This window comes from Mya arenaria, chromosome 16 (assembly GCF_026914265.1).
Source record: "Mya arenaria isolate MELC-2E11 chromosome 16, ASM2691426v1".
NCBI classification, from domain to species: Eukaryota; Metazoa; Mollusca; class Bivalvia; order Myida; family Myidae; genus Mya; species Mya arenaria.
In genome coordinates, this window is record NC_069137.1 from 1,857,845 (window position 1) to 1,881,380 (window position 23,536).

The following is a 23,536-nucleotide window of genomic DNA, read 5'->3' on the forward strand; positions in this document are numbered from 1 at the left end:
TTTTATAGTCTGAAAACATATGTTTGTTGGTAGATATATAATACTTGAAATAAATATATTCTAATCAATAAGTGTCTTACATAATTATCGTTGAAAGACCACTAGGACTATAAGACTGTAACTTTTGAATGTTTTGGTGGGAGCATATATTGAGTGGTTATACTAAGCAATTGCATGTATCGTTTGTAAGTAAGTGAGTGTGGTTTAACTATAAAATAAATACTTTAGTATCGTAAATTATATTTAAAGCACCACATTTAGTCATTCAAAATAATATTGCCATATGAATTTAGAAAATGTTTAACAGGTTGTGGCCACATATTGTCTTTGAGAGTTTGACGGTTGTAAGAATGTTACATTCAGGAATACTATAATAGAAACAAGTTCCTAATTATAATCATTTTCTTTTTCAGCTCTACTTTATGGTTGTAAGTAAGAATATATAGTATTACAGCCTGCATTTTTTATAATAAATTTGTGTAAGCTAAAGCTTTTTTCGTATGACACTGCGAAGTTTATAGAGCATATTCGTTTGAAAATGTCGGTTGATCGGACAGTCAGTCGGTTGGTAGAACATTTCCCGTCCGGCCATTACGGTATTTGACAATGATTGAATAAACATAATAATATTCAACGACCACGACATATGAGTTTTTAGTTTTCCTGAACAATAAATTAAGGTTTAAGGTCATATGTAACAATGATAGGAAAACATTGTCGTAAACATAAAACAAAAAAACTGATCGATTGAACTGGATAATAACAGCTAAACAACTCAATAAGGCTGTGGCCAGTAATTAAAGAACCTTAACATAAGAGCATGCATATTTACAGATAATTGTTTGTTAAGATCTGATTTATTCACACTTCACTTTCTTTCTAAACATCTAAAAGCAATTGTTTTTGTCAAAGTTGTACTAAGGATTCATAATGTTCAACAAACAACCCGTGTTTTCCACGCGTGAATGTTCGACATTATCGCACTTTAAACACAACGTACCAAACGCAAGACTCTGACATATTTACTTTGTTCAGTTTATATCTTTGTAAATGAGTAGGTAAATACAATATGTTGGGGGATAGTATTTGCTTTATATTATGACTACGTGTGCTGAAACGTTTGCAAATCAATAATGCAGTTCAAGACTTTAAGCGAATAAATAATGTAAAATGTTATCAAATTGTTTCCAAGCATTCAAAACATGTACACAAACAAAGTATGTCATGGCTTGCAACATTGACACATATTGTGTCCCCTTGGAGTACGGGAATATCAGTTAAGTCGTGTGCAGAAAACGATTTGTTTAGAAATAATTATTATTTATTTATGATGACATTTACGGACAGTATGTGTGCGCATAACGGCTGTGTTTAGATATTTATAACAATGAAATACTATTTCCCATGTATTTCTAAAGGGTAATTAAACAACCTTATTCAGATCAAGATTAAATTTAACAGAAGCTTGTATGTTATTTAGATTTACTTTATTTTGTTATTTAGAATATATTTATGTCAAGTCATTACATTTATCTTATTTTATTGTAGCTCATGGTTCAAGTAAGTGAACAATTTTACCTATTTCAGTGTTCTATTGGAACACTTAATTAAGGGAACATACTAAGTCTAATAGAAACTCACTTTTGTCGACTGTATATTATGTCTGCAATTTTATTGGAAAAGAGGTCACCTTCTTTGTTTTGAACTTTGGTAAACGGCTTCTGGCCAAAGCTTTCATACACTGTTTTCTAAAAGTAGGGTAGAGCTATAATTGCAGGCAAGTAATTACAGTATATTTGTTTTCAGTTATGAACGTTAGATTTGTTGATAAAGGTCAATTTACTTCACACAAGTTTTTTTTATTTACATGTATATATGTTGACTGTCAATGAAAACGTACCACTAAATGATCCGATGTAAATTTCTAACAGTAGTCGAGCACCGTTTGGTTAGGAAAAAGTGAGGATGGATCAATCTCGATGAAACATTTGCATGAGTAACTGGTATATGGATAATGCAAAATGACGAGAGAGAGAGAGAGAGAGAGAGAGAGAGAGAGAGAGAGAGAGAGAGAGAGAGAGAGAGAGAGAGAGATAGCATTCGAAATACTTTATGAAAAAGGGCTCATTGATACAATATCCAATATACAAGTTCGTATTTATTTTTTTCCTATATATTCGTACGCGTCCTTTCTAACTGTTATTTAGAAAATTGAGCATCTGTATATTTAAACTACAACAGTATTCAGAAGGTATTTTGGGACGTTTAACAATTTATTATCACAATGAAACAATATCCGTTATACATACAAATAAATTAACTTTAATATACTACCAATTATTATTGCTCAAAAAAGAAAACATGCAAATTGATAAATATCAATGTAAGTAATACCCTTACATTTGCATTACAGCTTTGCCCCGTAAGTATTGAATACGTTACTTTATTTTTCGTATTTAGATCTTAAAAGTCAGAACCGTTGACAAGTGTCCAGACTGATGTATTTTGCGATGTAAACATATACTTTTGATCATTGAAGACACATTTTGATGGCATTTAAGACAAAGCAATGAAAATGCTATTTGATAAATGGCATACATGTAAATGTTTTTACTTGTTAGGGATTGTCTTATGGTGTTGTTTTTTTGTTGTCTTAGATTGAGTCAATCTTTGCATATATGTATGAAAATAAGTGATACAAGACTGCTGACAAAATATTAGATCGCGGTTTGTTTAATAATTAGGTTAATAAATGGATATGTATGGGTAAAATCATTTCTAACGCCTAAAAAAAAAGTTTTTCGGCAGTTTTTCAAACAATTGAGACTTGTTCTATTGTACTGACTAAAACTATAACAAAGCTCAAAACTGTCAATCTGTTAGATTGCAGCTTTAATACTGGATAAATTGATTGAACTTTCAAATTGATATCAGTATATAAAATGTGTGTTTTATTTGTTATATAGCACCGACCCGTAAGTATAATTGTACACTATATTTTGAAGAAATATTACCTTCAGCATGACTATAATGAAATGATAAAAGAACATACATATTTTGAGTATATAACGAACACTTATAAATTGCCAAAAAGCACCATCCACAAACTGTTTGTATATACCTCCATCTTCTGCTTCAACACTGTCATTTAGATATTATTTTTCAATGAAAACAAGCATGGAGGAAATAAATATGAAAAATGAGATATGTTTACAGTGTTAATAATTATCCTCTATATCATTTTTAATTGAGTTTTGATTTCTTTACAGCTTATATCCATGACAAAGGTAGGTTTGATTATAGATAAGCAGTGCCTGTTGTTAAAATTTCACACTATGGATCAAAGTTAAAGCTGTACCCATATAATCATGTGTTGTGACAGCTGTAACGATAAATAGTGTTATGTATCCTTCATTGAAGCCGGACTTGAGCCAGAGAGAAAGCGGGTTTCAGAACCACCATCTTGTTATTAGATATACTTTTAGCCTGCTTTGGAATGAATGAATTATATATGAAGGATGCTACCTATGTGTATAAATGGATTGTGAACACTTAACTTACATTGTATATAACCGCGACGCAAGATTTGCGTTCGGTTGTTTCTCAATTGTTAGGATCTTATATTGCTACATGAATCTGATTTAACGCAGTATTATAATAGATATAGAGTGTGTTTCTAAAGGATCACCCTTGCAGAATGGAATGTAATATGATATTTTGATAGCGCTACGTAGAGCTAGTAAATATTTTTTCAAGCATAAAATGTATACCGCTAGCTAAAATATAGCCATTTCCATTCTTGACTGCGGAAGAAGTTACTGCATAGGCGTTTCTTTTATGTGAACACAACCATTGTAGGTGCTTAACATTAATTAGTTTGTTAATTGTCTCCGTATTACAAACGCGCGCTACGTTTTATTTTATCTAGATATTAACTTGGGAGCTGTCCTAAGAAGTAAGTTTCCAGAAACCTGGATATGGGAAACACACACAGTAGGGTGAGTACGTTCCTTTAGATAACATTACTTGTATGCTTAAAACGTAATATACTAAGTGTTTTAATATATCTCATAAATCAATATATTCATAAAAACGCTGTGTTTCCGCATCAGACCAAATGAAGCACGCAATAATTAGACCCACAGTCTAAATGCTCAAGTATCCGACGTACAATTAGGATATCCAGGTACGTCTGTGATGTAAAATGTTGATGCCTAATGAAGCAATATAATTTTGGTATTATTTGAACGGATATTGCTTACTAATTACTTATGTACAATATATGAAAATACGTTACATATAAACTTAATGCAGTTTGTATTTCTGTTCTTTATTCTTACTGAAATTGGAACATATTTACCGAACTGTTGAGGTCGAAACAGCGGGTTTGCAACAATTGGATATGTAAAGCATACACTTATTCTTTTTCTACACAATAAATCCTTTGAAATAACCAAATTAATTATTTGGTACCAGGACTCAAAGGTGCACTTTATTGTCATCGGATACCTTAAGTAGCGATGCTATGTCGAATGCAGTGATCTCCCCATGACTCTGATTAATGTTCTTCTTTCAAAGAAAGGGGATCGAAGGATGATTCTTAGATTGTACACTATTACATATATCAATATTTGCGGGGTACTATTTGGCTACGCTTAGTTAATGCGATGGTGAAATACATCGGGAAACAGCTACAGTTCACTGAAAAAGAAAGAAAAATTAAAATGAAAAATTGATTAAACTATTGTTCATGTTTCTAGTCGATTGCACATGCTTATTGGGGGTTTAAAGCATGGGGTTTTAGGATTGGTCTATATTATATTATCGTTTTTAAAACGAATACACAAGGAACATGTTGACCATTAATAAACCTGGCCAGATGGCATACAAATCGCAGTCTCGCAGTAAAATTCGCCAGTTTCCTGATGATTTAAACATAAAACATTTGCTTACAGCTTACAGCTTAATAATGCAGATGCGCCTTGTGATAATAGTTTTAAACATTTAGAAAACATACATTTGCTGCTTAGTTTCCAAATAGTTGTCAAGGTTGAAAGACATTGACACTTAAGTAGTTTATACTATAAAGATTCCCTCTGCGGTATTCGCCCTACAAAGCTGGATAGTGGTATAGTAAATATGAAATTAAACGTACAGTGTCAGGTTTATTATGACAAATCCGATCTTAAACAACATGTTCTTGTATTGAAAAGGTGTTACAATACCTGTAAAATTAAGCAATGATCACTAAACAACATTGATGCTATGCTCCGTCCACTTATCTTTTGAAATTTCGTTGGTATTTCCGATACATTTCTTAAAAAATAAAGCATCGTGTTGAACTCAAGAACTTATCATACATTATATGAGACTCTATCACAGCTATATACTCAGTCTTCTTTTTCTCTAATTATAATTCCTAAATGGCGCTGATTATTTTAAGTCTTTGTCTAATCATTTGCTTACAAATTGATGGATAAGACTTTTAAACTCGTATAGTTCTATCTATAAGTGGTTTACTTACACGCTCAACACTTTAAAGCAATTTCATACAGATAATACTAGCATTAAACGTCACCCTAACTTGACTTCTACAGACAAATACAATTTTATTAGCACTTGGTTTCTCTAAGTAATGACCCGCAAAAACGTAGGTATTTTGATATGCTATATATCGATTGGACGCAATATTGCACGTGTTCACAAGTAGATAGGTAAGGAAATATGGTCACCAAGTCGGGTATATAAGCATACGGTTTAAGAACGACATCAATACTAATCATTCTATGAAATCAGTTATATGAAACAACTTTTGATCAATCGGATTGGTCACTGTAAATCATTTTACAGGCATTGGGGAGTTGGAGGGGCATAGAAACATGGACAAGTAATGAGAGGAATTGAGGGTAGGGTAGAGATATGGAGAAGTAATGAAAACATATAAAGTTTGAGAAAGGTAGGGAAAGAGATATAAATAAAGACTTGCAGGGAGGAGGATCGGAGAAATAAAGAAATCAATAAAGTAATGGGCAGAAGATGGATTGATGTATATAAATTATTAACAATATGCTACGTTCTACAAATAAACCAATACACCACTTACAACGTTCAGGATAGTGTCAAATTTGTATCAATTTTCTCTGAAGATCAAAATAACATATTATGTTCAATATTTTCCAACAACAGAACAAGTGGAGAAATTCATCTGACGCGTGAGGTGCCCGACTCGATGACGTCATGGATTACATCAGTATTTGCGACAAATGACCAGAGCGGCTTCGGAATTGCAGAAAATATACCTAAGGTACAAATGTCGTACAAACTGTATTACGTATGTAGCATGTTAACATCATTGACCGTGTAAGTGATATCTGATTGTCTCGGACAAATTCTAAGAATATGTATGTTGTGAATACAAAATTGTGTTATATTCCAAACATTTGTCGTAGCGATATAAAGATGATAACATAGAATAACATGTATGCGACATGAATCAGTTATTCGTCTGGTGATTGATATTGAAACTACACTAACTGTTCAATATTGATTCAGGACCTTCATTCCAATATCACTTTACGTAGCTTGTTTAAGTCTTCGTTAACACCAATTTCCAAATAGTGATAATTAACTTGGGGGGGGGGAGAGAGAGAGAGAGAGAGAGAGAGAGAGAGAGAGAGAGAGAGAGAGAGAGAGAGAGAGAGAGAGAGAGAGAGAGATTCTGTCGAATTTAATCGATTAATATATAATGCTTATACATATTGTATGATTTCGCTCCTACTCAATTGTGTAATACAGGTCACTGTACGAAACGATTTCTTCATAACAATGGACCTCCCAGAAACTATCGTGCAAAGAGAAGAATTCCTTCTGCAAATTACTGTATTCAACTATCTTCCGAGTACGCAACAGGTACGCTAGATATTATTGCATTCATTCATATTGTAATCGCAATTCTGTTGTTCTTGTTTCAAACATCAGCACAATTCAAAATCTAGATCCTTTAAATTTTATACGTTTTAACATTTCACCACGTAACTCAATTTACGTATAATACCGATGAAGTCACTATTTGGCTGTTTACATTCCGAATTAAAAAAACCCAGATACATTGTATTACCCTTTAAACTGCATCTGTATCGTAAGTCTTTATACAGATGGTCGAAATTTGTGCTGTTATTCCATGTTTCTTGTTTGTGAATTATTGTTTTTTGTTCTGTGTCTTTGGCATTTACCCTTTTCCATTGAACGGGGTACATGTTTAAACTTTTGGCTACAGAGCTTGTTTCTGTAGTTTTTTACATACGTATTGATTAATATTTACATTCAATTTCTTCAAACGTTGAACTTATGACAGACCGATAAAACTGTAATTATTACAATAGTTTAATGAGACAGTGACTTTCCCATAACCTCTGCATTGTACAGGTCTCTGTCCAAATTCAACATTCGGACGACATAAATCATCCTATACCGGCTGCAAGTATAACAATGGTGGACTCAATAGGAAACACAATTGATAGTTTAATTCGTCTTTCGTTACAATTAGAGGTAAGTAAAATTATTATATACAGCTCCTCTACCAGCGTTCAACAAATCATAATCATTATTAATCAAGCATCAAAACCTACTAATTTAATTATAGAAAATAACCATATATCTATGAACATCTCTTCTGACATGTATTATATATATATAATTTATTATTCGTTTCAAGACATTATTCGTTAATCACTTAAAATGCAGTCGACACATATATCCCCTGCATTACATTCAAAATATAAAGCTTAAAAAATATATAGACCTTAGCCATTGACTAGGTCCTTACCTAAAAATTCTCCTTTAGGCATAAAAACTTCCTTCGTAAAGCGCTGACAGCCAATGCTGATGATACGGTAACAGGAACCTGGTTAAATCCTTAAATGCATGTCAGATTTATGGGGTGATTTAATCATGAAAGGCCGCCAAATATACATTGCCCGAATCTAATTTTATTTGCATGTTTTAGATCATTCCTTGATTAACACTGCAAACAACTTTGTTTTGTTCTTGTTAGTTGTTGCAGATATGTTTATGGGATTTGTTTTTCTTGCATATACCGCATACTTCGTTCAGAAATGTGTTCACCCCAAATAGAACCAGAACATGTTAATACATTTGAACAAAAAACAAAAGCATTACACAAAACACTATACACGCTGTATATTTCAGGTAAATTCCGGAGAAGGTAAATCTACTTATGTGCACTTTACTCCAACTTCAACTGGCAGCATAACAATAACTGCGGAGGCTAGAGCAGGGGATCTCCTCAGAGCTGCTGCAGTTGATCAAGTACAAAAACAAGTGAATGTTGTGGTAGGTGTCCAACCAAATTAGCTCATCATTGTTATGAAAAATATAATGAATTCGAATGAAGTTAAGGTTTAATATCATGCTGTGTTCTATAAGCAACATCATAAATTAATCAAATGCATTTTTATACGGCTTTTGTTTGCCCAATCATCGGTATGCACACACAAAGTGTCGTACATAAGGAATGTACATTATTATAAATAGTTAAGATATCCATGTGTTAGATGATATAGATTGTTATACCTTAATGTCAATGTTAAAGCATATCAAAGCGAGCCCCAAATAATTACTTTCCAAATGGTTTATTTTCAAGTTGGACCATAATTAGCATTACCATTTTTCAGTTGGTTGATATGAAGAATTATAAAATGAATGTCTTTTAGATAATATCGTATTACTTTTTATAACACTTAATGTACATTTGGAAACTGAACTCTCTGGAGGAGTGATACATGTTTAAATGTTCTCATGAGTGTGTTGATAATGTGTTGTATGCGCCATGATTCACAGCCATACGGAATTATTAAAAGGGAAAATGTTCAGGAACTCGTTAATTTGACTCATGGATCGAGCTCACATCTTAGCGTATCTCTACAAGACCCACAGCATATGGCCCCGGGTAGTAAAACTGTTACAGTTAAGATGACCGGTAAGCAAATCTTATTCCATTTGACCATTCAGAGATTCATTTCATAAACTAAAAATTGCCCTTGTGTACATGCTTTTCGCACATACATTCTACGTTGTTTGTATTTTTTTTCCGTTCCGTCTCACTCAGGTGATAAATGGTGCCCCGTGTCATAGGGGTATCATTTGAAAGGGTTTTTGTGCAAGAAACATATATTAAAAACTTATATATCAAACTTTGAAATGTTTAATGATAGGTTATTTAACTTCTCATTTTATTTTGATTTAAGTTATATAATATGAACTGGTTAAAGGAACTGGCCTATATTTGGCTCGGATATCTTAGCAGTATTGATTAATTTCTCAATTAATTTCATAGCAATTTATATTGTGTGTTAACAATGTTTAATGCAAGTCCTTATTATGACCATTTCATGTTTCTTCACATTTACTAAAAGCTACGTGATGTCAGTTTCTAAACCAAATATTATTTCCAATATCAGGAAACTTCATGAAGCCAAGCATTAATGGTCTACAGAGGTTACTGATAATGCCGCATGGTTGTGGGGAACAAAATATGGTTGACTTTGCACCTGACGTTTACATTGCTACATATTTGAAAACGGTTGGAAAACTTACTAAGGAGATAGAGGATAAGGCCGTGCTGCAAGTAAAATTCGGTATGATACCTAATGTAACTGTCATCACTGTTAGTATATAATGTTTTGAACCTTAAGACCATGAAAGTACATAAACATACATTTCATATTAAATATTGCAACATGTTGTATATTTATTTTCGTTGTCGTATATATACATGCTTAACTATAATGCGTAATGTATATGATTTATTTCAACACTGGTGTATCAGTCACACTTTACCGACACAAAAGTCAACAAAGTGTATGCAAAAAACTACAGAAAGAAGCTCAGTTGCAAAAGGTTTAAATATAGAACCGGTTTAATGGCACTGGGTAAACGCCAAAGACATAGAACATAAAAACATCACAAACAAGAAACATGGAAGAACAGCATAAAACTCCACAAACAGCACAGTGCAACATACTATATATAAATATATAGGTATGTTTATCAAGGATTGTTAAGGACCGCCTTGAAGCGGTTTGTAAAATGTAAATTTACTGTGGGTTTAAACCAGTGTGTGTGCACAACCTCACTCTTATACCAACAATCCTTAATACAGTAAAAACGTAAAAGGTAAATCTGATCAAAATTGGCAAAAACTTGAGGAAAAATAAAATCTGTATTATTGCACATTGTAAATGCCAAAGACAAAGAACACTAAAACAAGCAATCACAAACCCGAAACATTGACCAACAACACAAATCTCAACAAACAACACAGTTCATATATACAAGGGGTGTTTATCAAGGATTGTTAGGTACCGCCTTGGAACGGTCAGTAAAATGTATAAATTTATTAAAGGCCTAAACAAGTTTAAATGCACAAACCTCACTCTTATCCGAACAATCATAAATAAAGACAAATACGAAAAGGTAAATCTTATCAAAGTATGCATGGACTTGAGAAAACTTAATAAAACACAAATAATAATAAACATATAGGTAAATCCTAAGTGATTTTATAATTAGAGATCCCTACTCTATCTGCAGACGTAGGAATACAATTCAGAGCACCTAATGCAAAACTTTTCAAAAGTACGATGAAGTCATTGTTTGAAACTATAAACTGCACACACAGTCTGCCTGTGTGATCATAGAATTTCATGAAAAAACCCATCATTGTACCTAAACTGGGAACAAATAAAGAAAACATAAAAATAAAAGCGAAATATATTAGCTTATGTTTTCTTCCAAATGATTACAAGACATAATGTGTTTTATTTCGCGAGTATCAAAGGAATTCGATGTACTTACTAGTGAATCAATTATAAACTTGACATTAACTGTTTATTACGTGAGTACGAAGAGTATTTACAGACTAGTTGCATTGGCAAAAGTAATAGGGCACAGTTTTCATTATAATTAAAAAAAATATGACAGAATTGATGACAGATCTAAAGTGAACCTTTCGGAATACAAATGTTAAAGCAGGTCACGTCCGATATTACATATTTGTTCTTTAAAGGTTATCAGAACCAGCTGAGAAGTATGCATCGGGATGGCTCATTCAGTGCTTTTGGGGAAAGTGATCTGTCTGGTAGTACATGGTACGTGTATTCAACTGTTGTGTTATGTATTGACTCTGATATAGTTTTTTTGTTGACTTTAAGGGCATAATTCTAAATACGATTACCGTTTAGTCTTGCTATATAAAACCAAGACTTAATTAAAAACAGTTTTAAAATGGTTGATTTTATAGCCTGTATAGTCTTTGGACAGGACATTAACATTGAATACAGTCTAACTGATATTTACACTTTGCAAAAGAACTATGCTTATGTATGTTTCAAACGTCATGGTTGCTTTATGCATTTGACTATGAAAATTCGATTAATACAATTATAGTGATTTATTTTATAAATGGCTACTTAACAAGCATATTGTTTTTGTTTTTTTTCTTATTTGTTCATATAACCTGTTTAGTTTATGGACAATTAGTAAAACACAAACGCAGCCTTGCTGATATGTACGATTTAAAAACGTTCCTTGTTTAACAAAAGTTGCCATTAGTGTATCTAATGATGAACACATTTAAACCGGAGTACATAAAGTGTTGTTGCTTCAGGTTGACTGCTTTCGTACTTAAATGTTTTGGTCAAGCACGCTCAATAGTCACTGTAGATGACCAGGTATTGTCTAAATCTATGGTATGGCTTCTTGGACAACAGGATCAAGACGGCTCGTTCAGAGAACCTGGGAAGTCAATGAGATGGGTTGACCAAGTATGTTTTAATAGCTAATTAAAAACGCCTTAATAAAATAACCATACGAATGAAATGATAACACTTTCTTTCCGTACAATTTGCCTTAAGCCGTTTGTGTATGTGTATTTAAAAGAAATTTCCTGTAACTAACCTGAATACTTTTTTTTTTGGAGTGAAATATTTACTACCATGTAATCGTTTTGTCTACGGATAATACTTTTTCAGTCAGGAACAAAAACGGGTGTTTCTCACACAGCGTTTATTTTGATCGCGATGCTCGAAAACAGAGGATTTGAATTAGTAGCAGTAAGTTTCGTACATACTGTTGATTTGGGTTGTCTTAAAAACATACGTTTGGCGTACTTGCATGCATACATAAGAGAAAAAAATTGTAATTGATTTTTGTTATAAAAACGCATTTATGTAAAGCAGCAGTCCAATAGTATCACAAGGCAAAAATAACCCTGTGATAGATGTTGCCAATGTGCTTTGTTCATATTCCACGGAGCAAGATTCGCCTTAACATTGTATAAGAATGACTTTTTGGAATTTTTCCACTTATGATAGAATCAGGTCGGATTTGCTAAAGACTATTCAGTGATTTGAGGAATATACGATTCCATCAGAACAAGGACGCGAATGTTAATAATACAAATACCACAAAAGTCCAATTATCCACTTATGATTTCTAAGGCTTGCTTGAGGTGTCTGTAATTGTGTACGTACGCTTTGCTAGCTCACTGCCATTATGGCTGTTACCTGACACCGCTTAACAAGTATTATTTCTAAATGGTCGACTATTCGGCTTGAATGCCTATGACATTAATTGTATCATACGAAAATATATATACATTTTAAATAACAATGTCATGGAACCTTTGTATTCAATTATTGTATAGCACTGACTACATCTAGAATTATATCTATATTATTCAGTCGTTTGAAATTCATACCACTGAAAATGTCATTATATAACGTTATGGCTAGAAATCTACGATTCCAACATTTTGTTTGGCAACCTAACTTTATCATGATATGCATTTTTAAAGTGAATTGTTGTTAACCATTCTAATTTGCAACGTTTGTGCACATCTGGCCCGTTGTATTGTGTGTGTTAGTCTGCATATACACAGGTCACGATAATAAACGATTACTTTCTAAATTGTTTTCAAACAGGAAAGCTTATAACCCAAACGCCTTTACATTTCACTGACAGTTCTAAGGTGGTACCTAACAATCCTTGATAAACATACCTAGTTTTAATATATAGTATGTATGCACTCTGCTGCTTGTGTAGTTTAGTGCTGTTCTTCCATGTTTCTTGTTTGTGATGTTATGTTATATGTCTTTGGCATTTACCCAGTGTGGGAATCACACACACTGTGGGATAATGTGAATAAACTATTAGTAAACTGTATGTATTTGATATGTGTAAGAATATCATATGAATTTTTTGTCTGTTATTTGAATGCAGGAATCCCGCTTGAATAATGCAATCTCAAAGGCAATGCATTATTTGGAGGCCCAGATCAACAGTCCACACGACATGTACACTGTTTCCGTGTTATGTTACGCCTTGGCAAAATCTGGTAGCAGCATAAGTCCGTCTTGCTTTAATAAATTACAAACTGGAGTTATAAACCAAGGTGATGATGTTATTTTGTTTTTATATAGTTACCTCCCAGTCGCAGATAAGCCTTTCTATGATTACATTCGTCTTCCCGATAGGATAAAGTATTTTCCGCAAAGTTTCAGTCTGAGTGATACCTATCACATGTACAACTGCCTTTGCCCACGCTTTTAATACATGAGAATCATTTTCACTTGAAATTGACTTTTAAATTGTACGTTATCTCAGTTAAAGTAACACATTTATTTAAAATTATTGCAAACACATATGAACTAACATAACTTTTGAGGGATACTCCTGTAAGTACTTAGTAAATAATGCATTAATAAAAAATATTAATAACTGATAACAATATTGTAACCGTGTATTTTATAGCTGAACACGCACACGTATTAAACCCCTGGTAGGTCCTTAAATAGGTACAGTGAATAACTATCGTCTCATACAAATACCGTGTTTCTGCGCCTTACTTTCAGATTAAACCCGGTATACAATTGTATTAATTATAGTACAATATGTTGTAAGTATGTGTTTAAAACGATGGTACAAATATCCATCTTACACATTTATAAGTTATGGGTTGTACACTATACTACGAGTTGTATGCATTAACATATAAATATATATATGATTATTTTTTAATTATTCACTAATAGGTGACAAATCCTATTGGCATCATTCTCAGAGAGTAAACAAACGGGTAGACTCGAACGCGGCGTTGTCTCGTGCACCATCACGTGATATTGAGGCAACATCTTACGCTCTCCTGACATACACTGAACTTGGAAAAATGAGTGAAGGGCGTAAGGTTGTTAACTGGCTTGTGTCACAGAGGAACCCGTCAGGCGGTTTTGCATCGACTCAGGTAATGTAGAGCAAACGTTGAACTGCTTTCATACTCTATTGCAAAAATGTTAAATGTTCGTTATAATGTTACCAGTAAACATCTGTGCAAATGTGTTAAACGAAAAAAATACTTTCAACAGTAAGTATTGTCTAAATATTGGCCAACCACTTACTATTTTGGCTAACTTTTACCAAACTAAAGAACATACTACAGTATTACAGTCAGTTTGCTGCATTATACAGACTCAAATCACAGGCAAACGATGGAGTACGGTGGTTATTGTGCACAGAGCAAAGCGTCCACAAACTGTATACACGACTCGGACATATCAGCAATGCATTAAAAGCCGATTTACTCATACATGTGATTTGGCGATTGCTTGCATGTACTGATCAATATTAAGAGTTAATCGATGAACGAACTAGCCTTTATTACTACAGTCTAGTCCACGTTTAACAAATACGTCACTTAGTATATCGTGCACAAATCGACACATTAGCAAAATGGTTTGTTTATAAACATTTTAGTTTAGTCTAGTTTGTAACCTGGATAGGTTTTATTCTCAGTTGTAATTGACGCCTGCTCTGTATATATGTCGACGTAAAAATGTATGTATTTGTTTTTTAATAGGACACTGTTAAATATAACCTGACTCGTTCTCATTTTCAGTTCTATTTTCATACCTGCTCAGAATTTATCTCGACATATATGTATGTATTTTTTTTATTAGGACACTGTTGTATCGCTTCAAGCTTTGTCCGAGTTTGCAGCCCGCGATCCAATGGACCCGGATTCAATTCCCAACTACGGACTGCATCTGAACACGACTGGAAATAATTTCGTGCATGAATATCAGATAACTCCGGCAACCTATGAGACCACTTATAGTTTCGAGGTATGGTTTTAATGTTGTTTATTGTTTATGAAAAGGTTGCCTTAAATGAGTTTCCTTGACTCGCTTTAATTTAACAGTTTAGAATTTCGACGTTTTAATTTATTTTTTTCGTTGTGTTCATAATTACTAATAGTGTCCAAAAGAGACTCTTCACTAAAATAAATAAGAAACGTCCAAATCTCAAACGGTCAAATGACAACGGGTAACATGTCTCCATATTAATAACACAGACACTGAACAACACTTTGAGTTTGTCTTCGAAAACATATCGCATACAGAAGTACTATTTCTAAATTGTAGTATGTTGTAGGCCATTAAATAAGTCCGAATATGTTGTTCTTTTATATAACTAAAATGCCTCTATCAGTTGCGCTTAGGTAATAGATTCTGGCAAAAAAATGGAATTGCTCTTGTATATACCTTTTTTAACATATTCAACAATTCTGTCAAATTCTAGTCGAGATATAATGCTGCATTATATTTATAAAGATAATCTAGACTAAATGATGGAGTACAATTTGTATTCATGTGTATATGCTCTGATCCTTAAGAGCTTAAACATAATTAATGTATCGTTTCGTATCGTGTATCATATTCTTTAACCACATTATCACACCAGAGTCTTCATTTTTACACATTGCAACTTGGATTACTACGATAAACTTATATACTAAACACGATTATGAATTGCTAACTGATTAAATGAGCATTGCGTTTTAGCCATAATCTCGGGTTGCCTTATAATGATGTCATTTAGAAAGAGATAAAATAACTTTGTCCATGTATTCATTTACAGGTGCCGTCAAACGTACCGCATATAGACATCTACTCAGCTGGTGAAGGAGTGGCGGTTATTGAAGTATGTTGTTCTGTTAATACAATTAACAATGGGTTAGATCCTACCTGTTTATTTTTTGTGACAAAAGCAGTCTATCCTGAATGTTGTCTTGTTCCTTAGTATACTTTTATATCTTGAAGAGACAAAGTAGTAAAGGACGTCTTTAGTGGTATACTCACTGTATCTTGAAGAGACAAAGTAGTAAAGGATGTCTTCAGTTGTATACTCTCTATATCTTGAAGAGACAAAGTAGTAAAGGACGTCTTCAGTGGTATACTCTCTAGATCTTGGAGAGACAAAGTAGTAAAGGACGTCTTCAGTGGTATACTCTCTATATCATGAAGAGACATAGCAGTAAAGGATGTCTTTAGTGGTATACTCTCTATATCTTGAAGAGACAAAGTAGTAAAGGACGTCTTTAGTGGTATACTCTCAATATCTTGGAGAGACAAAGTAGTAAAGGATGTCTTCAGTGGTATACTCTCTATATCTTGGAGAGACAAAGTAGTAAAGTACGTCTTCAGTGGTATACTCTCTATATCTTGGAAAGACAAAGTAGTAAAGGACGTCTTCAGTGGTATTCGCTCTATATCTTGGAGAGACAAAGTAGTAAAGGACGTCTTTAGTGGTACATTCTCTATATCTTGGAGAGACAAAGTAGTAAAGGACGTCTTCAGTGGTATTCTCTCTATATCTTGAAGAGACAAAGTAGTAAAGGACGTCTTCAGTGGTATACTCTCTATATATTGAAGAGACAAAGTAGTAAAGGACGTTTCAGTGGTATACTCTCTATATCTTGGAGAGACAAAGTAGTAAAGGACGTCTTCAGTGGTATACTCTCTAGATCTTGGAGAGACAAAGTAGTAAAGGACGTCTTCGGTGGTATATTCTCTATATCTTGAAGAGACAAAGTAGTAAAGAATGTCTGCAGTGGTGTACTCTCTATATCTTGGAGAGACAAAGTAGTAAAGGATGTCTTCAGTGGTATACTCTCTATATCTTGGAGAGACAAAGTAGTAAAGGACGTCTTCAGTGGTATACTCTCTATATCTTGGAGAGACAAAGTAGTTAAGGACGTCTTCAGTGGTATACTCTCTATATATTGAAGAGACAAAGTAGTATAGGACGTCTTCAGTGGTATACTCTCTATATCTTGGAGAGACAAAATAGTAAAGGACGTCTTCAGTGGTATACTCTCTATATCTTGGAGAGACAAAGTAGTAAAGGACGTCTTTAGTGGTATACTCACTGTATCTTGAAGAGACAAAGTAGTAAAGGATGTCTTCAGTTGTATACTCTCTATATCTTGAAGAGACAAAGTAGTAAAGGACGTCTTCAGTGATATACTCTCTAGATCTTGGAGAGACAAAGTAGTAAAGGACGTCTTCAGTGGTATACTCTCTATATCATGAAGAGACATAGTAGTAAAGGATGTTTTTAGTGGTATACTCTCTATATCTTGAAGAGACAAAGTAGTAAAGGACGTATTTAGTGGTATACTCTCTATATCTTGGAGAGACAAAGTAGTAAAGGTCGTCTTCAGTGGTATACTCTTTATATCTTGGAGAGACAAAGTAGTAAAGGATGTCTTTAGTGGTATACTCTATATATCTTGAAGAGACAAAGTAGTAAAGGACGTCGTCAGTGGTGTACTCTCTATATCTTGGAGAGACAAAGTAGTAAAGGACGTCTTCAGTGGTATACTCTCTATATATTGAAGAGACAAAGTAGTAAAGGACGTCTTCAGTGGTATACTCTCTATATATTGAAGAGACAAAATATTAAAGGACGTCTTTAGTGGTATACACTCTATATATTGAAGAGACAAAGTAGTAAAGGACGTCTTCAGTGGTATACTCTCTATATCTTGGAGAGACAAAGTAGTAAAGGACGTCTTCAGTGGTATACTCTCTATATATTGAAAAGGCCAAGAAGTAAAGGACGTCTTCAGTGGTATACTCTCTATATCTTGGAGAGACAAAGTAGTAAAGGACATCTTCAGTGGTATACTCTCTATATATTGAAGAGGCCAAGTAGTAAAGGACGTCTTCAGTGGTATACTCTCTATACATTGAAGAGACAAAGTAGTAAAGGACGTCTTCAGTGGTATACTCTCTATATCATGGAGAGAAAAAGTAGTAAAGGACGTCTTCAGTGGTACACTCTCTATATCTTGGAGAGACAAAGTAGTAAAGGAAGTCTTCAGTGGTATACTCTCTATATTTTAGAGAGACAAAGTAGTAAAGGAGGTCTTCAGTGGTATACTCTCTATATCTTGGAGAGACAAAGTAGTAAAGGACGTCTTTAGTGGTATACTCTCTATATATTAAAGAGACAAAGTAGTACAGGACGTTTTCAGTGGTATATTCTCTATATCTTGGAGAGACAAAGTAGTAAAGGACGTCTTCAGTGGTATACTCTCTAGATCTTGGAGAGACAAAGTAGTAAAGGACGTCTTCAGTGGTATACTCTCTATATAGTGAAGAGGCCAAGTAGTAAAGGACGTCTTCAGTGGTATACTCTCTATATATTGAAGAGGTAAAGTAGTAAAGGACGTCTTCAGTGGTATACTCTCTATATCTTGAAGAGACAAAGTAGTAAAGGACGTCTTTAATGGTATACTCTCTATATATTGGAGAGGCAAAGTAGTAAAGGACGTCTTCAGTGGTATACTCTCTATATATTGAAGAGGCCAAGTAGTAAAGGACGTCTTCAGTGGTATACTTTCTATATCATGGAGAGACAAAGTAGTAAAGGAAGTCTTCAGTGGCATACTCTCTATATCTTGGAGAGACAAAGTAGTAAAGGACGTCTTCAGTGGTATACTCTCTATATCTTGGAGAGACAAAGTAGTAAAGGACGTCTTTAGTTTTATACTCTCTATATATCGGAGAGACAAAGTAGTAAAGGACGTCTTCAGTGGTATACTCTCTATATCTTGAAGAGACAAAGTAGTAAAGGATGTCTTTAGTGGTATACTTTCTATATCTTGGAGAGACAAAGTAGTAAAGGATGTCTTTAGTGGTATACTCTCTATATATTGAAGAGACAAAGTAGTAAAGGATGTCTTTGGTGGTATACTCTCTATATCATGAAGAGACAAAGTAGTAAAGGACGTCGTCAGTGGTGTACTCTCTATATCTTGGAGAGACAAAGTAGTAAAGGACGTCTTCAGTGGTATACTCTCTATATATTGAAGAAACAAAGTAGTAAAGGACTTCTTAAGTGGTATACTGTCTATATATTGAATAGACAAATAAAGTAGTAAAGGACGTCTTCAGTGGTATACTCTCTATATCTTGGAATGAAAAAGTAGTAAAAGATGTCTTTAGTGGTATACTCTCTATATATTGGAGAGACAAAGTAGTAAAGGACGTCTTCAGTTGTATACTCTCTATATCTTGAAGAAACAAAGTAGTAAAGGACTTCTTAAGTGGTATACTGTCTATATATTGAATAGACAAATAAAGTAGTAAAGGACGTCTTCAGTGGTATTCTCTCTATATCTTGGAGAGACAAAGTAGTAAAGGACGTCTTCAGTGGTATACTCTCTAGATCTTGGAGAGAAAAAATAGTAAAGGACGTTTCAGTGTTATACTCTCTATATCTTGGAGAGACAAAGTAGTAAAGGACGTCTTTAGTTGTATACTCTCTATATCTTGGAGAGACAAAGTAGTAAAGGATGTCTTTAGTGGTATTCTCTCTATATCTGGAAGAGACAAAGTAGTAAAGGACGTCTTCAGTGGTATACTCTCTATATCTTGAAGAGACAAAGTAGTAAAGGACTTCTTAAGTGGTATACTGTCTATATATTGAATAGACAAAAAAGTAGTAAAGGACGTCTTCAGAAATTCAACTAGCCATATTCGATTGTTACTTATAACACGAACGCAATGTTATATCATATATTATAAAATGGGATGTTTATTGCACACAAATAGATATAATCACAATATAATCTTTGCAAAATACATCAATAGTATAGGTCCTTCTACTTTTTTCATTACGAAATTTCTATAGCCGTTTTTGGTTTTATAGCACACATTTGAATGTCATAAAAATACACAGGATTGTTGTTCCGTACATATTCCAACGTCATTTAACTGTCTCATTCATTCGGGAATATAAGCTTAATAGTCCGAAATTACTGTTCAGACTTGTTTAACACTAATACTTTATTCCAATAGTCACCGCAATGAGTTACAAATTGTGGTAGCATTACACGTATTATATAGGATAAACCATTCTAAAAAGTTTATGCAAATTCTTTTTAAACAGTGTGCGCCTTCATATCAAGCTGTTGTTAACACTAATCAAAACACACAAAAAGTATTAATAACACACACGACAGATACAGGAACTAGTACTCGTGCTTTATGTTGACGTGTCTATTGGCGTATACCTAAGTTTATATTGTCATCAAATACGATGAGGACTTTAGAGTTATAAAAGTCCACATAGGTTTTGTTTGGATGGCCATTATTCTTTGTTACCTGTTATTGTAGTCCGTATAAAGCAGATTCTGTGTTTAATATTTGTATTGCAATTCTTGTTTAGAACATGATACAATTTATTTCAGGTTACGACTTCGTACTATATCCAAAGCGAATTGCAAGACCAGCACATCAGTATTTCTGCAACCATTATAAAGGAATCACTAAACACTCTCACAGTGCATAACTGCATGCGGTACTCCTTAATCATTAAATAATTATTACTGAAAGTGATTGTCATCTTGGCATGATGTATTAAACCATGTTAAAACACATTTCCATAGTATATAAACAGGTCTTTGTGTTAAAACTATGTGCGAATCGGTCTTTGCATTCTTGTTATTATATATCATATGATATTTAATTGTTGACATTCATACTGATCAAAAAATGTAAAAAAAGCCAACACATTCTTAGTATTTAAATAGTCGATGTTCAAATTAGATTTTATTTTAATTACGTTATTGGCAGTAATGCAAAACATGGATGTCTGGTGACTCAATATAATTAAGGCATCCTTTGAAATGGCATTGGATGCCGGTTGCTTATATCTAAAACAAACGACTAGATATTAATTATGTATAAATATATTGTAGGTTGTAAATATTGTCCTTTGTTGAAATCGAACGTGAAATGGCCAATTCTGAGGCTTAAAAAATGTATATTCAATATTCGAGCTAATCTGGTTTCATAGTTCTTTGTTTTATTAACAGTTAACCGATAACATCATAACAGCACAAAAAGGGTAACCAGGAATCAAAAGTGGGCATACTTGTACATTAGATACCTTAAGTAAGTTCAGCTTAATATGTGAGTACAACACTATTCACGTTACCTTATTTTACTTAAATTTTAAACAAATACACGTTTACACATACAGTTGGACAGGCCAGAAACCTAGCGGAATGCTGCTTATGGAAGTGGAAAGGCCAACAGGTATGATGTTTTTTATCCTATCAGTCAACGAAAGCAACGCAACTTGTTATTCATTAGTTATTTTGATCGTATAACAAAGCATGGTTTCGACACCAATGTGGTATTCATATCTTGTCGGTCAAGGGAAGCAATGTTAAATATATTCTATTCAGCACAAAAAAGGTTAAGGCCGCCATTTCGTATGTACCCGAACTCTTAGAACGAAAGTCAAAAATTACTAATGTATATATTTTAGGTTTTATGACGGATGTCGACAAACTCAACGCCCAAACCACTATCAAACGACAAGAAAGGAACGGCCGCTTTCAAATTCTTTACTTTGATGGTGTATGTACAATAACGTTTATATCTAAACAATAGAAGGATGATAAAAGTATAAAAAAACAGAACCTTAGCCTGTTGTACTCAAATAAATTGTTTTACACATTATAAGTAATCACGTGCCTAAATGTTGCTTCCCAGTGTCCGTTCTGTCAATACTTGTTTCAAATTGCGCTCTTTACTTTGAACATATATTTTACTGATATTTTAGCTAGCGGAAAATTCGCAAGTGTGTGTGGATGTCAAAATGGATCGCTCTGACCCTGTTGTGAAAAGCCAAGCATGTCATGTTATGGTATATGATTACTATGAGCCATGTAAGTAGACTTAAATGATTTATTGAGATTAAAATATACGTGTTTCATTTAAGATTCTCTAAGCATGAACAACTTTTTATTACGGTACTGATTCTCATCGTATATAATGGTAGCAGGGTCTCTTGAACTCTCTCTAAGACTACACATTGGAACCGAACAATATCACATGCTCTGCGGATTAACTCGAGCTAACACCTCCGTCTTCTTTGGTGTAACGATTTGGTTTCATGCATCATTGTTACACACCCTATTTTAATAAAGCGGTTGAGGCTTAATATTGTATAGGTGGATTGGCGCAATTGTTTGTTCGCTGGCGCTATACCTCGTTTAATAATGAGGATAAAAGTTCACCTTTGGCTTCCAAACTTTATCTTTAAACAGTAAGGTGGACGTGGAAGGGTTTTCGAAGCAAATAGGTGCGGGCGGTTTTTACACACTCTAACTACTTTTTCGCATATTTATTACTTATGTAACGGTTAAACATGAAATTATAATTTAGAAACATTTTCTGACCTAAACACAAAATATGTACAAGAATTAAGATAGCTTTTTCTCAATATAAACTGAAGTGTTCTGGCATTAGAACTGGGGTCAGTGTTAACCTTAAACCGACGGTCATTTTATTTTATCAAACAAACAGTAGTTGAACTACATGTTAAATAATGTAAGATGACAAACTCTATTCGATTGTGTTTATTGGAACCATATGTTAACATATGCGTATTTATATATGTTCAAGAACTACGGTTTAGTATCATATGACGCTGTGGTACCCGTGATATTTGGAATTTACTGATAGCTGAATTTATTTCAGCTTACCAAGCTGTTACAACCTACGAGTCAGGGATTCTAAAAAGCACCACTATTTGCCAAGTATGTCCCTTGTGTGAATGGTGCAATGAGCTTTCCTTCCCGCAGGTAAGTTCTAGTTAAGGTCATGTGTGTTGTTGAAATTTATATTGTCTTTACATGCATGTATGCTTATAGAAAAGGTGCATAAAGCAAATATTAGTTATGATGTATTTCAATACATCAACAAGGAAGTGCATAACAATCAAAGAGGTTTCTTCCCGCTGCCTTAAGCAAATCTCAACAAATGTGTTTTCACTCGGTATTTATTGGTTCCAATTTCCGTATTCAAAACTACATATAATCAGCATTATGTAAGTCCGTTTATCTGTAAGTTTTTATCACTTTGATTTGTTAGCGCAATGTATGTTGGAGGTCGAGTGTGTTGTACATTCACGCACTAAGCGACTGATACAATGGTGTATATCAACCGACTAGCATAATCTGCCTTAAATATACCTTTAAACGATTTTAAATACAAATGATAGTAGTTTTCTTTTCAAAAGCATTTACGGTTAAACGTCATATTTCTTTTGCCTTACATTTCGAAAGTATATTTGCGCATGCGCACTAAGCTTCTCTGTG

General features: G+C 33.6%; 1 protein-coding gene and 1 long non-coding RNA gene across 2 annotated transcripts in view; both read left to right on the plus strand.

Annotated features, from left to right (window-relative positions):
* LOC128222327 (CD109 antigen-like) overlaps window positions 1–23,536 on the plus strand; it is a 99,427-nt gene that overhangs the window by 21,382 nt on the left and 54,509 nt on the right. Inside the window, exons 21-29 of the mRNA XM_052931307.1 lie at window positions 414–432; window positions 6,187–6,304; window positions 6,796–6,909; window positions 7,426–7,548; window positions 8,209–8,352; window positions 8,860–8,998; window positions 9,480–9,656; window positions 11,087–11,168; window positions 11,687–11,843. Coding sequence (XP_052787267.1) covers window positions 414–432; window positions 6,187–6,304; window positions 6,796–6,909; window positions 7,426–7,548; window positions 8,209–8,352; window positions 8,860–8,998; window positions 9,480–9,656; window positions 11,087–11,168; window positions 11,687–11,843 — 1,073 coding nt within the window. The remainder of the gene's footprint in view (window positions 1–413; window positions 433–6,186; window positions 6,305–6,795; window positions 6,910–7,425; window positions 7,549–8,208; window positions 8,353–8,859; window positions 8,999–9,479; window positions 9,657–11,086; window positions 11,169–11,686; window positions 11,844–23,536) is intronic.
* LOC128222158 (uncharacterized) lies at window positions 3,902–6,831 on the plus strand. The gene is made up of 3 exons (XR_008259085.1): window positions 3,902–3,998; window positions 6,187–6,304; window positions 6,796–6,831. It is a non-coding gene; the product is annotated as an uncharacterized LOC128222158 (long non-coding RNA).